General features: G+C 49.0%; 1 protein-coding gene across 1 annotated transcript; it reads left to right on the top strand.

Annotated features, from left to right (window-relative positions):
* The first annotated feature begins 3,973 nt into the window (after window positions 1-3,973).
* LOC135825306 (sericin 1-like) lies at window positions 3,974-11,850 on the top strand. Its single transcript, XM_065338044.1, has 4 exons — window positions 3,974-4,329; window positions 5,324-6,396; window positions 7,908-8,094; window positions 9,068-11,850. Exons 1-4 carry the CDS (start codon window positions 4,290-4,292, stop codon window positions 10,711-10,713), a joined length of 2,946 nt encoding a protein of 981 aa, XP_065194116.1. The 5' UTR covers window positions 3,974-4,289; the 3' UTR covers window positions 10,714-11,850.
* Window positions 11,851-12,135: the final 285 nt, after the last annotated feature.

Here is a 12,135-nt window from a genome sequence, read left to right as displayed (position 1 = left end):
CCTTTTTTTTAAATATACACGTGATGTACATTGTAAGTTTTCGCCGTCGCCGTCGTAGACCCCATACAGAGTTGCACACTCTTTATTATTTTTGCTCTTGCCTTGGTACACTGTACACGTACACGTACAGCAGTACATGCCTATTCTGGTCGTGGAGCTGGAATGAAGAAAAACCACGATAAACACACCGTGAATGCGGAGGTCGAGGGGCGGCGAAACCATTCGCGCCTGCACCCTGGAGGTGCTGATTGCAGTCCTGTCCGTGCCAAGGCTACTGCCCTCGGACTAGGCGAACGCATTGATTGCTTCTGAACATTGGTCTGGTGCATTGATCGCCTTTGAGTATTGGCCGTGAGAGTGTCCCCAGTTTTTCCCTCCTACAAATGCCACGTTGCTGGGCATGTGCATCCAGCATACGCCGTGGCGCATGGCCTGGAGCATACGCCGTGGCGCATGGCCTGGAGCATTCATATCTGACTGGTGCCTGAAAGCTTATGGTTGCAATTCATAATAATAATTATTATTGAGAAGATGATGTTTGGGTGTGTGCTGAGGCAGAAGCACGCCTCTACAGAATACCACTCCTAGTCTTGGTGTAAGAAAAGGACTTGCTCTTACAATGAGAGTGGCTAACCAATGGCTTGTACGTGTACATGCACCAACTCTTTGAACAATATTCCGCCGATTTTCCGGCCAGCAAGCATTATCCACCAACGGCTGGCATACAAATGTACATGTACATGTGAATGGGTATCACTTCAGAGGTCACTGGTCAGTGCTTCGAAGAGTCGCGATACATGTATCATTATTGTACATGTACAATGACTATTCACAGAAGCTACAGTGTAGAGTACAGAGTGCTGTTTTGGCACCGTTACTTACGCCCCGCAGTCTCGCACGCATGTTCTTGAATCCCAGCCCATAGGGCCATATCCAGGATATCTCCGGCACAAACCAGACACCGATTTTGCACTTTTAACTTTACTATCGGTACTCCTCGTGCGGAGCCAGCTTAGGCCTGGAGCTAGCTTAGCTCCGCACAAGTAACTATGGATACCCCACACTCTTGCCTACAATTATACATGTACATGTACAATGTAGGCTGGAGTGGAGTCACTCTTGACTGGGCCTGGTCTAACAGTAAGTGGTCTTCAAGTCTTCAATACTGTAGTCTACATCGGGGAGTCGTAATAGCTTTTACGACTCCCTGGTCTACATTTGTACATGTACATGATTGTACAATCATGCACATGACATGTACATGACGTAGGCACGAATGGGGTTTGCTGAACGTCATACATGTACATGTACATGTACAGTAACACCTGTAACTACAGACCACCGTAAATAGCGACCAGCCTGGTTCTACAGACCACTTTACCAGGCGCGAACTGTCTCACATTCACTATAATTATGGTTGTGCGGTGCTAACCTCTAACTAAGGACCACCTGCCACTAAAGACCGCTTTCTCTGGCTCCAACTCCAAGGGGTGGTCGTTAGTTACAGTTTTACTGTGTATAGTAAAACCTGGTTTAAGCGACCACCCACGATGCAAGCAAAAGCGGTTGTTAAAAGCCAGGTGGTTTTTAGAACCAGGTCTGTGTAGAACTATCGGTGCATGGAAAAACGATTTCTAAGCTAAGGGGCAGGTGGTCGCTAAACCCAGAGGTCGCTTACACCAGGTTTTACTGTTCAAGAATGTACATTATGACTGTATTGTACATCATGTACATGTACATGTACATGTACATGTACATGTAGCTTCACCATGGACTTGTACTTCCAGTCCATTTGAAAACTCAAACTGAACTGGCCCTAGACTGGATCATGGAGTGAGAATACGAGAGAGTTGCCCGGCGTAGTGTTGCCCTGGCGTGAGTGATGTCGTCAAGACCGTCAATCATCACATCCAGGTATCAAAACATGACAAGACGGTTGTGACCAGATGTGCCGTACGATGATCACTGAACCAAGCCCAGATGCTAAAGATAATGTTGTTATGTCTATCGTCCACAGAAACAGACACCCTGGCGCGCGCTGCAGTGTGTCGAGTAACTATTCTGTAACACAAAATGCATTGGTATGGGACACTCAAGATTTTCCGTTCATCATCATTGTTTGTACATGTACATGTATTTAACTTACATGTACATGTACATGTACATCCCGTACTTCTTCATGCAATAGTGCCTAGACTTGTAGGGACCGGCGGATTCTGCTCGAAAAGGTGGCAGATTCTGCTCGAAAAGCAGTGAAATTAATTGGCAGAACCATACAAACCTTATGGCGGGCAATTCCTCGAATTCTGCTCCATTTTGTTATCCACATACCAAACATGCATGAAACTTACCAGAAAAAGTAGCGAATTCTGCCAATATTTCTGCCGGCAGAATCCGCCGGACCCTAGCCTAGAGCCTTTACTTAGAGGAAGTCTACAAAGTCAATGCCAGGCAATGCAAGGCATGACCATAGTGATTGGAACTGCCGACTTGACGCAGATGGTATCTTAATCAACTAACGTGTTACTTTTTTGTTACTTGCCCGTTTATAAAAGTACCCTGTTTTGTTTCCATTCGCTTCCATGTATTACTATTAGTAAATGGGCGGATACTAAAATAATGAAAGCATGATTATACACTGTATGTAGCATATTTATATTTTTTCTAGATTATATCTAGCATATTTAGCACTTTCTGGAAACTAGCTAGCATGATCCGACAAGTGTTCATTTATAATAAAGACTAACGGTGGATATTTCTGTGGACACTTCTCACAGACTACCGGTAGGCATTGTGTTTGTTATCATTTTTAAAGGACATGGCATGATGCATGTAACTAGGCGCAAACGCAGCTATTCACCTGTTACCATGGTTACCAGGGAGCAGGTAATAACCACAGACACAGTCAATTCTCGCCTTCGCACGTAGCCCAACACCCAAACAGTTCATCTATATTAAAACTCGGTGGCTTTTTGTCAATAGTAGAAAAAAATGAGAACGACTATCGTTCCACATCAGCCGTGTTTCCAGTACCTACATGTACATGTACATGTCTTGTATACAACTGAGTCTGTGCCAACAATGACCTGCCGCGGTTCGGGCTGCTTCCGGCTGGGCTGCAAGGGAACTGCCACCACAGGCATACGTGCACAGGCCAGGGCCCAGGCTAGCCTAGCGCTAGGGAGCCAACCCCATTTTGGGAGCTGCATAAAATATTATTACGGGCAACACTCTCATCATACATCAATGCTGCAGCCAGCCTACAACGCGTGTGGTGCAGGTGTATTTTCAGTATACAGCACAAATGACATGTCCCTTTTCAGATAAACATGATGTTGTATTGGACTGACTCTGTGTCACGCATTGGCATACCACACAGTCATGACAAAAATTTAATTCAGAAGACAGCACTCGTCTCAGTAAAAATGCTTGAAAGACCGAAGGGAAGCGAATGGCCGAGGCCAGGAATCGAAAAATGTCCATCCCTCTCCGAACGCCCACGGCGCAGCTGTAACATGAGAACGGGAGCAAAGGTCCCACGCTGCCTGTGCAACTCTCGATCTCCCTGTTTTCCTCATTTTCTGTGTCGCGGACGGCGCTGTGCTAGGCTAGCCGGCTGTGGTCTTGCACGGTAAAATCTGGAATGAGTAGATCTACGCACTGACAGTGACAAGTGACATGATCCCGTAGAGTTTTTCCTACTCGTAGTCAAACGAGGTGTGTATGCGTGAAGTGAATGCTGAAAACACGAGAAGACGCGTGTCATGATGTCCGTGTACTCCGCCGACGTCGTTCAGCTTGCTTGCGCAAGCACGGACAAGCCTCATCTCGATCTCTCCATGGACCCAGTTCACTGGTTTGCTTCGCACTGTGCATACATGCACAAAGCCACACCACATGATGCAGCTAGCTCCGGGAGAACACGAACGAGACGACAAGGAAACTGAGACTGTGAGAGTAGAACAAAGCTGCATGCGACACTCCACCCTGTCACAGCTAGTAGTAGCAAGCTTTTTCAAAAGTGGACGCTTTCAACGGTCTCGCCAGAAGTAAAGAGAAAACCTCCCGGAGGAAAGAGCTCTTGACTTTTCTACTCCGGCGGTATCCGTGGGCAGTTGCAAACCCCTGAGAGTGAACGAATTTAGCCCTGCGATAAGCAGCTACATGCCGCGCTGCGAGAACAGTTCCAGGCGATAATCGGCTCTTGCTCTCGTTTGGCACACAAAAAAGGTGTGAGACTCCGTCAGATCGGACACTTTCTCTCTCAGTCATCTCTAGCGGATGTTAGGATGGCGTCGTGTTTCAGCTGTGCCATCAGGAAGAAGGAAGGTAGGTTGGTGTGCGCGCTAGTTGTGCTTGATCATCGCCACAGACACCGTGAGTGGTACGGACTTGTGGTTGTGCATGCCACTTTGCGGATGGTCCTTGATCAAATAATGCGCGTAGGCAGCGCCAAAACACGGTGTTTGTACTATTGTAGTGTCCTGCATGCCAAGTGGAAGATGTCACAGTTGTAGTCGTCTGTCGAACCCTCATTCTACGCAGTGTGACGCACAATACGAAGTTACTGTCAAGTACTAACATTATTCAGAATGCGTTCTTGACTTCACCCTCTCAAACTCTGAAGCTCGACTACTGTCTTCTCGTGGCGAGTTGTCAGGTTTTGGCAGCATCGGGCAGCGAATGTTTGTCCGCAAACTGACGACTTCATCAAGGGACTTCTTGTCGCGCAGGGCATAGTATGGAGTGTAAAATCGCTGTAGCGCCAGATTGTTGCATGAGGCGAGTCGCACCTCGCGGAATCGTTCAGCACCTGTGGGGTTGTTCATTGCGTTGGTCTACCCTGCCAAGCCATTCATTCTGGCTCTTTGAGCGGGTCACTTGTGCTCCACAGGCATGCAGTGTTTCAGAATTTTACGCCACGACTCGTCGTCAGGCGTCTTTGTTGCAGAATGTAACAAAGCTTCAAGGCCAATTGGTCGTTTCATCTTTAGCGAGCTTCGCTTTGAAACGAGCCACAGCCCCGCTGCAATTCTGGCTGAGGATTGTCTAATTGGCGAGCGCCCGCAGAGTCCAATATCAAACTTTAGTCGTAGCGCACTGCCAGGAGCTTTGAGTTTGGTTCGAAAGTAAACGCGGAACAGCTGCGCTGTAATCTCCTTCACTAACAGTTCATTTGTAAAGACCTGTTGGAAGTGCTACTTCAGTCACTTCTTATTGTTTGTTGAAATTTCTCCCTTTTGTTTTACCTTGTTTCGGTGCTTACGACTGAACTGTTGTTGTTTTCCCGGTATGTGCGCTGTGCCCGTGCGCTTCCATCTAGCCCGCCGGCAGCTGGCAGAGCCCGGAACACCGTTCGGAGAGCTAGAAGATGAGGACGGACGACTTCTCGCCCAGTTCGCCATGCGGGCCAAGATGTCGCCAGTACGCTCAGCCGACGTTAGCGCCCAGGACGTCCATCGAGTGGTCATCCAGGACTTTCTAGCGTGCGTCGAGGACGAAGTGGAAGTCAGACGTGGGGACTGCGTTCGGGAACTGTTCCGTGACGGAGATTGGATGTTCGTAGCGACAACGGCAGGACAAACTGGTTTCATTCCAGCAAGTTACTGTCGACCAATTTCGGCGCTGATAAACTTGCCGAAAGGCAGTTCCTCTTCAATCTCTTCCGCGTCGTCGAATCGTCCTAGTGCCGACTCTGGAAGCCCGGTCTCGATGGGCCTAGCCAACAGCAGTAGCTCTCGATCGTCTGTGATCAGCGCCTCGTCGTCTCTTGCAGTGTCGGACAGCTCGCCGAATGGCAGTGTGCGGAGGCGCAGCGGGGCGTCGCAGTCTACGAGCCGACTAGCGACGCACGGACCTGGCATTCACGGCGGCGACTCGTACGCCTATTGGAATGGACGCAACGGAACGGATACGACTGACAGTAGCCGGGCGCCATCGCGATCTCTGGGCGCCCGTCACAGAGTCTCACTGCTGGCAGCTCTGGGAGATGATGAGTTGGCCAGACAGCGTATCGGCCTGCAGGAAGCATCAGGTTTGGATGCTGGGTCGGGGTCCAATTGCCCGTCCGGCCCCACCTCGCCCGAAAGCAATGGCAGCTCCCAGCTGAACTCGCCGAGTCGTCTATCACGCCGCTACAGTCTGTATGACTCCAGTCCCAGCAGTCCCAGCAAGAGCATCGACAGTGTCTCGATTCTCTCCAACAGCCCGAGGAAGTCCAGCGCCCCAGTACCCACCCAGTACCAGCATTCGCCGGACCATTCCATGGCATCGCCTAGTCCGCAATGTCGACGGCGGGTGACGAATCGCGGCAGGCAGAGCCGGCGCACATCGGCCGATATGGACCGCAACTCGCCTCAGCCATCCATCTCCTCTTTACCAGCTGTGGTGAAAAAGGTGAGATTTGCTGTCGCATGACATAATATTCGATGGCAAAAAAACTCCAGCCTATGCTGTACACGGTAGTGTAACACATGCATTACCGCTGCACATACCTATCATGTACATACCAGCATGGTCAGTGCACTGCTGGTAGCTCTACAGCAAACACTTGTAAAAGCATGCATGCTGGCATGCGGCACCGTCGTGTCCGCGTACCACGCCACTGTATCGGCATTGGCCGGTTTATTTTGGTGCCGACTGTTCAACAACAGTGGAACCTGTCTATGCCGATGGCTCAGTGAAACTTCAAAATGTGTGATTCCGGTGCACTGGTGGCTTCATATCCAGGATCATTTGACTGGATACGACATCCATCAATTTTGGTGCCAGTTTATAGTTGTTCTCTGTGACAGTTGGTCTCTATGACAGTTGTACTGTATAGTAGAGTACCATTGATCCACCCCCACTCTGCCCAACTTCCTGCCTGATCTTTAGGCAGGTGGTGGGAAATCAATGGCGGCTGTTCAGTACCATACGAAAACCTGAAAGATCTCACTTGAGGTGCTACATTGTACACAGTTTCATTCAAACGCATACATCCATACATGCATTGATCCGGCGCCAAATTTTGTTGCTGTATACATTGACGCGACTTCACAAGTAAGACATTTGACAGGTGTGAAAATTAGAGAAGGGGGAAATCAACGGTGTTCAATGGTATAATGGACCGTTTGTAGATAATCATAAAATAATGTGCTCATTTCGTCTGGGAAAAAATTCATTTTAGCTGATGTTCAGTATAGTGTCTGAAGTGCGAGATTAATAGTAGTTTAGTACTGTGTATAGGGTAACAGTCATCGAGCAATCTATCTCTGCCCTAATTTTATGAATGGTGTACTAATGGCATGTGATCAGACGGCCCCTGGCGGCACGGAATTCTGGAATTCACGAAATATTATTGTGGAATTCAAATTCTCTGTCTCTCGAATGCAATAGCCTGCGATGAACGCCTTGCTGGTCTTTAAACGGTGCGGTGCGTGCAATATGCATGACCCGTCCAGCTATCTGGACTGAAAAGGTGGAAAAGCAGAATTCTACTTCAAAATATCAGGCATGATAGCACTCCATATCTTGCATACCAGCATACCTCACTTGTGCACCTATGTATTCCAATTGAAGATACTTCCAAGCATAGGGCACTTTTTTCTTCTATTTTTAAGGCTTAAAGCACACGATCCTACTGATGATATGGGGCAACAGTAACATGGGACAGAAGACGAGGACAAACAGACAAAAGGGGTAGGACATGCAAAAGCAAGGTGTAGGTGAGTTCAGCTAGTCTGACCAGAGGTCTCCGCTGAGTCAGCACGGGCTGCGCGCACTCTTTACACCTAGAATGTCCAGTACCCAAAAATGAATGACACCTACTTGTTAGTAAATGGCAACTTTTCCACAGTCTGCATTCATACCACGACTGGCATGCAACATAAATAATCTGCCTTTTCTGTTATCCTGTTTGTCATCAGGTACGGCTTGCCTATAACTTCCAGGCCAACAAGGAGGGTGAGCTGTCGCTGAGCAATGGTGATGAAGTCGCCGTTATCCAGGAACAGAGCAAGGACTGGCTGCTGGTGGAGACGGACGATGGCAGGCAGGGACTGGTGCCGACATGCCTGACGATCACCGTGTCCGCAGTACACGCACCAGGCCACAGTGAGTCTAATATTTTTTTCCCCCGATTGTTTTTGTATGATTGGGAGCATGAAAACCCCTACACAGATCCTGATGATAGCTCCTGGCAAAATATTTGATGGAAATTTTCAGCACAGAGACCACTTGCTTTGAGGATGGAGTGTGTAGGGTTTGCACACCACAGTAACTATGAATGAAACATGTAGAGTAAAACCTGTCATTAACGACCACCCCTTGGGGCCAGAAAAGTGGTCTTTAGTGGCAGGTGGTCTTTAGTTAGCCGTTAGCACCGCGTCACCATACTGTAAATATACAAAATTTCGGCGCTGCAAAATTTCGGCACTGCACGATTTTTGACATTTCGGCGGCGATTTATTTTCGGCGTGGGGTAGAGGGCATCGTATAGTGCGACAGATGCTGTGAAAAATTTCATCAGCGTTTTAATTTAGGCGTTTTGGGTCGGTGCCGGATATAGCCGAAATGAAATAGCTGCCGAAAATTTGTATATTTACAGTATATGTATCCCCTTCTGTGATATGTACCGGTATGTCGAAATGCAGCTAATACCATTCCCGCCACTTGCGCAATCCCATTTCTCCTTCGAGCAGTAACATCGATCAAAGAGAAGATTAGATGCGCTCTCCAAGACGTATACTATCATGTTTGCTCATGACGGCACTTGAAACCATGACGGGTGCAGTGCAGCCCACAGTCGAAATGAGCGTGCGCTCATTTGTTCAGTTGTAGTATCGAAAGAGTCCAGTCAGGACCGTGGAAAATCATCAAAATTTCAAAGAAGGAGCTTCAAACAACCATTGATTTCCTACATCGCATCCTGTTGTGGGCCAGCTAAACTAGGGCTTTTGTGTGAGGGTTTTTTTCAAATTGGGTGACATTTTAGGGCTCGCAAACAACCAGGCCAGTATTGCCGAAAATATGGTATCCATGTTTTTGTGTGCGTGTTTTCTTCTCCTTTTTTCTGCCCGATGTACAGATTCTAAGTCGAGAAGCTCTGCAACCCTGAACATCAAACGTACTGGTGGCGGTGGCAGCGACGGAGACAAACCTCAGCCGACCGCCGCGGTGACGTCGAGCGACAGCTACAGTGACTCCACGGACGGCTCTCGCAATGCTCGCACACTGACCAACAAGCCCTCCGGTGGTAGCTCAGCGGCGGCGACAAAGATTGGCAACGGAGATATGTGTGCAAACTCTCCAGCGAATATTACCGGTTTGAGTCATCTCTCTCAGGAGGATGATGATGACCGCTCGGCCACGCTGACTCGTGCTAACGTCAGCCAGCTTCAAGGCAACCAGACTCTCCAGCACCAACAAACTCGCTATGAGGATCTGTACAATTTTGCACATGACAGCCACCACCAGCAGCAACCTCAGCAGCAGCAGCAACGGGCCGAGACCGCGCACGGACACCGCACTGGTTCGTCGCCGACACGACTCGGGTCGAAGCGTCGCTCCCATTCGGCTAGTCGCACCACGCTGCATCGCATCACCGTGGACGAGAGCGTGCGTGCGGTTTCGCCCGGTCACAATAGCGACGGAGAGACGGGTTCGTCTCGCACGTCCTCAATCAGTAAGTTCTTTGGCAGGGGAAAATCTCGCAAGTCATCAAACACGCCTTCCTCTCAGCAGCCTGCGAACCTGACCGGCAACTGCAGTAGTAGTGCTGCTGGTGGTGGTAGCGGAGGCTCTGACAGAGATAGTCTTCGTGAGCCGGTCGTCTACAGTGCAGGTCAGGACGCTGATCATCTAGCTCACGCATGGCGTAACAACCAACCGGCGTACCATCGGCAACGCTCTCGCTCGTCTTCGCGCACTGGAATACATCGCATCGACAACTCCAGTGCCGTGATCGCGGATACGTCTGTAACTCCGCAGTCGACAGCGAACCACAGCGTTCCGGCCGTGTCCATGACCATTGTCACCAACGTCGCTAGCTCTGGTGTTAGCTCTGGTAAATCAGTAACGGCATCTCCACAATCTGGCACTAAATGCGTAACTGCAATGAGCAAACCCATACCGGTCGGTAATGCCGCCGTGTTCACCACAAGCCAATCAGTGGAGCACCATCGCTACGAAAACGAAGTGGAGATTGCCAAACAGCACGGTCGCAGCGCTACCCTGCAACCCGGCACTCGGCCACCCACAGCGCCGGCTACGCCCAAACACCAACGCAGCGTCGTGCACACACGTGCGCCGAGCCTTGCCGGTGATATGCCACCCTCGCCTTCGCTGTCCTCGCCGTCGCCGCGACCTCCGGAAACTCAACAGCGACAGCTGCGCGTCCTGTTCAACTACACCGCCATGGTTGCAGAGGAACTCAACGTTCACTCCGGGGACGTGCTCGCGGAAGTCCCGTCCAAGTCCAAACCCGGCTGGGCGTGGGTGACGGAGCCGGGCACGAAACGCCAGGGGTATATACCCGTGGGCTTCACCGAGACCTACGTACCACCTCCGCCGCCCCGAAAGCCCTCCACCGGCAGCAGCAGCAATATGCCAGCAAAGACCACCACCACCACCACCAGCGGTATAACCTGCACCCAGGATGCCGTGGCGCAGGTCAACCAGGTAGCCGCACAGTTTCACAAACAGACATCCGGAGAGCTGTGCACCACTATTTGAGTGTACTGCGCCATTCAGCACTGGGAATACTACTGGCAGTGTACGGGCATCAAGCTATGTATGGGATCTACTCACAGTGTTCGGCCATCACGCCATGAGATGTACTGACGGTGTACAATCGGCACCCAATGAGATCTGCGTATAGTGTACCACCATCATGCAATCGAATCTACTGTGTTTGACCATCAGCTATGGGATCTACTTACAGTGTTTGCCAAATCAGCTATGGGATCTACTTACAGCGTACGACCCTCAAGCCACGGGATGCAACGTGCATCTGCTGACAGAACTACACATTTTGTAGTAAACAATTGTCTGCAACAACGTGCGCTTGATGCAGGCAAGCGAGTTTCCATACGTTGAAGTATACGACTACATCAGAAACCGATAGGGAACTTTTCAAATATTACGTTTACGTACACTATTGTTATTTAAAGATGTGTTATAAGAGAGTTAGGGGCAGAGGTGGTCGTTCTTCAGGAGTAAGAAAGTGACTACCTCAGTTAATTGTGGAGATCCGCAAGTCTGGCGGGCGCAGGAAGATAAGGGCTTCGTGCATGCTGTATGGTTACGCTTTCCCTTTGTGTAACAACGCTCGCTGCACAGTTACATGAATATGCTGTTGTGAAGAAACTCCTGCCCGGTCTATCTTGCAATCTTGCATTGACTCGGCCATTTGGTTACTATTAGAAGTTTGTTTTCTTTGTAGCTTGCAGTGTAAAAGCATCACAAATACAAGGTGCGTAGAGTTCTCGTTCGTCGGTCTATCTTGCAATCTTGCATTGACTCGGCCATTTGGTTACTATTAGAAGTTTGTTTTCTTTGTAGCTTGCAGTGTAAAAGCATCACAAATACAAGGTGCGTAGAGTTCTCGTTCGTCGCAGATGCTAAGTAATTTAGTTGCTACTTATGAATATACTAAATACTGGATAAATCTACTGAGAGCAATGCATTCTTATAAGGCATATTATACTATTTATGTTGTATAAACTCGCAGCCCTAGTCGTCGCTTGTTTAGACTGCACCGCCATTGCTTTGTGTATTTGGTTTTATCAAGTAGGATCACAAGCAACATTCAGTATGCATAAATATAAGATATACAAGATCATCCTAATAATAATTATTATTATGACATCATTGAATGTGTGCTGTACAAAAGGAAGGGAGTACGGTCGGGGTACAAGAAACCACTACAAGCGAGCCGAAAGCAACTCGTGCAGATGCATGAAATAGAAACATTCTATTTTCACTCTTGCGTCGTTGGATCTTTTTGGCCACAACTGTACTTTTTGCAGTACAGTTCTGGCGTCCGGGTGCAAATCGTGTGGGATATTTGCTGCCACAGTGCTCGAAAATATTGATCCGTGTAAACGAGGCAACATAGTGGCACTTTACATTTGAATATCCCCACATCAGCCACCA

Source organism: Sycon ciliatum, chromosome 9, assembly GCF_964019385.1.
Source record: "Sycon ciliatum chromosome 9, ocSycCili1.1, whole genome shotgun sequence".
In the NCBI taxonomy this organism is placed as follows: Eukaryota; Metazoa; Porifera; class Calcarea; order Leucosolenida; family Sycettidae; genus Sycon; species Sycon ciliatum.
The sequence above is the reverse complement of the archived record's forward strand: the minus strand, read 5'-3'. Positions and strand labels throughout refer to the sequence as shown.